Genomic DNA, 2,726 nt, shown 5'->3' with positions numbered 1-2,726 from the left:
TATATATATACACATATATACGCACACACATATATTTGTGTGGGTGTGTGTGTGTGTGTACATGCAGGAAAGCGTGCATGTGTGCGTGTTTGTGTGCAAATGTGCTTCTCTTACTCCTGCACTGCAGCTCCACCATGGCCTGGTACCACTCGTCCTGGTCCGCCTCGTTCTCCGCGGCCACGGCGAAGCTCTCTGCCCGGGTGTACAGCACGATCATATGCTTGTTCTTGGAGTCGGCCCGCTTGTTAATGTTGAAGCAGGTCTCCAGCGCCACCACTTTCTTCGGGACGGGGGCCTTGCCCCGGAATTTCTTCTCGCTCTCGTAGTACTCCAGGCGGGCCGGACCGCGCTCCGAGGCGGCGCGGAGCACGAAGTACCGCCGGTGCATGGACTTGTGCTTGCGGAGGTAGCCGCTCTTCCGCACGTCCTCGTGGCTGTACTGCTCGCCCGCTTGGCTCTCCATGACACCCCCCGAGCTCTCTCCTCCTCTCTCTCTTTATTTTAAACCCCCACGTGAAAAACCAGCGCGACTTCTTCTTGTTTTCCTCGTCGGTGTTTGTGCGAGTTCAGCGAGCTGATCCAAACATCCCCCGGCTCCTCTCCTCTGCCTCTCTCCCCCACACCGGCATGTGAGAGGAGAGTCAGAGGTCGGTTTGGGGTTGCTGCAACTGCGAGTCCCGGAGCTTAAATCTGAACCCGTGTTTGTTTATGACCGCCGAGTCGCTTCTTTCTCTGGAGGAGGAGGGGGTCGATTTTTGCCCAGCGCACGGAGCAAAACAAGTTCTTTCAGGCGCACACAGAGGAGCACATGCGGCGGAGCTCCCCCTGCTCTCCACTACTACTACTACTACTATTACTACTGCTGCTGCTGCGAGTGTTTCCAAGCACCGTCCGGTAGGTTTAATCCCAATTACTGCACATCGCAGTGCGCGGAGCCCATCCTGCTGCACGCGGTCTCTGTGCGTGTCCCCCCACCCCTGCCTCGCTCGGCTCTGCTCTGGTTTCTCTGGCGCGGAGCAGCTACCGTGGAGCAGGACTGTCACTCAGCGCTCTGCTGGTACTTTTGATCGCGATGCGTTCAAGGACTTCATCACAGCTCTGATAGCAGAGCTCCACCTCTTCACCCTCTTACACACCACCACCAAGCCCCCTAAGTGAGCTAGAGCCCGATTTAAGGACTCTCTCGGGACAGACCAAAGAGCTGTCAAAGGACATTAGGGGCAAGACTGTAGACCTGCAAGACCATCAGCGAGAACCTTCAGAATCATAATACTTTATTAATCCGTGAGGTAACAGTTGCTCCAAGCAGTAAGAAGAATAACTAACCTAAATTAAATAATAAAATATATTACAAAGTTATCAAATATAACCAAATAGTTCTAATAGATAATAATAGAATACATAGCTCTAATTATTAACATGTATAACATAAATTAATTCTATGGTTGACACTTATCTCAAAATGCATGGTCAAGAAGGCATGTGTACAGCCCCATCTTAAATTTGCCAACAAACATATAAACGATTCAGAGAAGGCCTGGGAGAAGGTGCTGTGGTCAGCTCTTTGGTATCAACTCAACCTGAGATGTTTGGAGGAAGAAAAATGCTGAGTGTGAACCAAAGAACATTCAGGCACGGAGGTGGAAACATTATGGTCTGGGCTGTTTTTCTGCTGAGGGTAGAGGACGACTTCCCCACACTGAGGGTCAAATGGACAGAGCCGTGTGCTGTAAAATGTTGGATGAGAAAAGAGAACAAAGGAGCAGTTAAAGAAGAAGAACATTAAGTTCATAGAGTAACCAAGCCAGTCGCCACATCTCAGTCCTACAGAAAATCTGTGGAGGAATCTCAACGTTCAAGTTGCCAAGCGTCAGCCACAAAACCAGAAGGACTTAGAGTTTCTGTAAAAAGACGAGTGGGCCAAAATACTGAGCTCTGTGCAAATCAGGAAATGACTTACTGCTGTGCTTACCAACAAGGGTTTCTCCACCAAGACCTACGTCATGTTTTACTTGGTTTTACTCAGTTGAATAAATAATTATTTCACTCAATCACATGCAGTTTATAACTTTTATGTTAAGTGGTTTTTTGCCCAGTGTAAACAAACTGAAGTCATCTAGGCCTCCTCCGCCCCGGGGGCCTGGTTTTTGTGCTTGGTTGCGTCACGTTTGTGAAACACATTTGTTTTTTAAGAACACACCATGTCAGCACAAAGATAAAAAACAAGACGTTGGCTCCAGATCAGATAACATGACCGGTCTAACATGTCGACATTTGACTTAAGCAGCACAATCTTCTTAAAACAGCTGCAGTTTCATCAAGATTGGGGGCCATTGAAGGGCCATTCTTCCCTTCAATAATACAGTCGCTAATTCTTGTGCAATTAAAGACTTAAGTAGGCTTCAGCCAAACTTTCAGACTTCCTGGGTCCTTTGTAAATGGTGCTTCATTTAAATACAGAGGAAACCAAACTGTAACACACAATAAATATTATAATTCTCTCCAACTGTTCTTATTAACAAGGCTGTTTTATGAATGGACGATTCATTGGCCATTAAGACTTGGAGCTATTTCTTTATATATGCTGCTCAAAAAATGAAGGAAACACTTAAATTAAACAGTAAAACATTCAAATTGAAAATCTTTACCAATACAGAGGTCATCATTGAGAACAAAATGATGTAACAACACTCAGCACTTCATGCTCAACTAAAATCACCAACCAT

General features: G+C 46.7%; 2 protein-coding genes across 2 annotated transcripts in view; both read right to left on the bottom strand.

Moving 5' to 3' along the window:
• The window catches only part of LOC102197086 (insulin receptor substrate 1-B), a 50,666-nt gene extending 49,368 nt beyond the window's left edge, over nt 1–1,298 (bottom strand). The window contains exon 1 of the mRNA XM_005751540.2: nt 115–1,298. Within this exon, the coding sequence (XP_005751597.1) occupies nt 115–463 (349 nt within the window). The 5' untranslated portion in view covers nt 464–1,298. The remainder of the gene's footprint in view (nt 1–114) is intronic.
• Nucleotides 1–2,726, bottom strand: part of agfg2 (ArfGAP with FG repeats 2) — a 32,043-nt gene that overhangs the window by 11,924 nt on the left and 17,393 nt on the right. The window lies entirely within an intron of this gene.

Source organism: Pundamilia nyererei, unplaced genomic scaffold (assembly GCF_000239375.1).
Source record: "Pundamilia nyererei isolate P.nyererei 1_Seehausen unplaced genomic scaffold, PunNye1.0 scaffold00315, whole genome shotgun sequence".
Classification (NCBI taxonomy): Eukaryota; Metazoa; Chordata; class Actinopteri; order Cichliformes; family Cichlidae; genus Pundamilia; species Pundamilia nyererei.
Note: the sequence above shows the minus strand (reverse complement) of the source record. Positions and strands in the feature narration are given on the sequence as shown.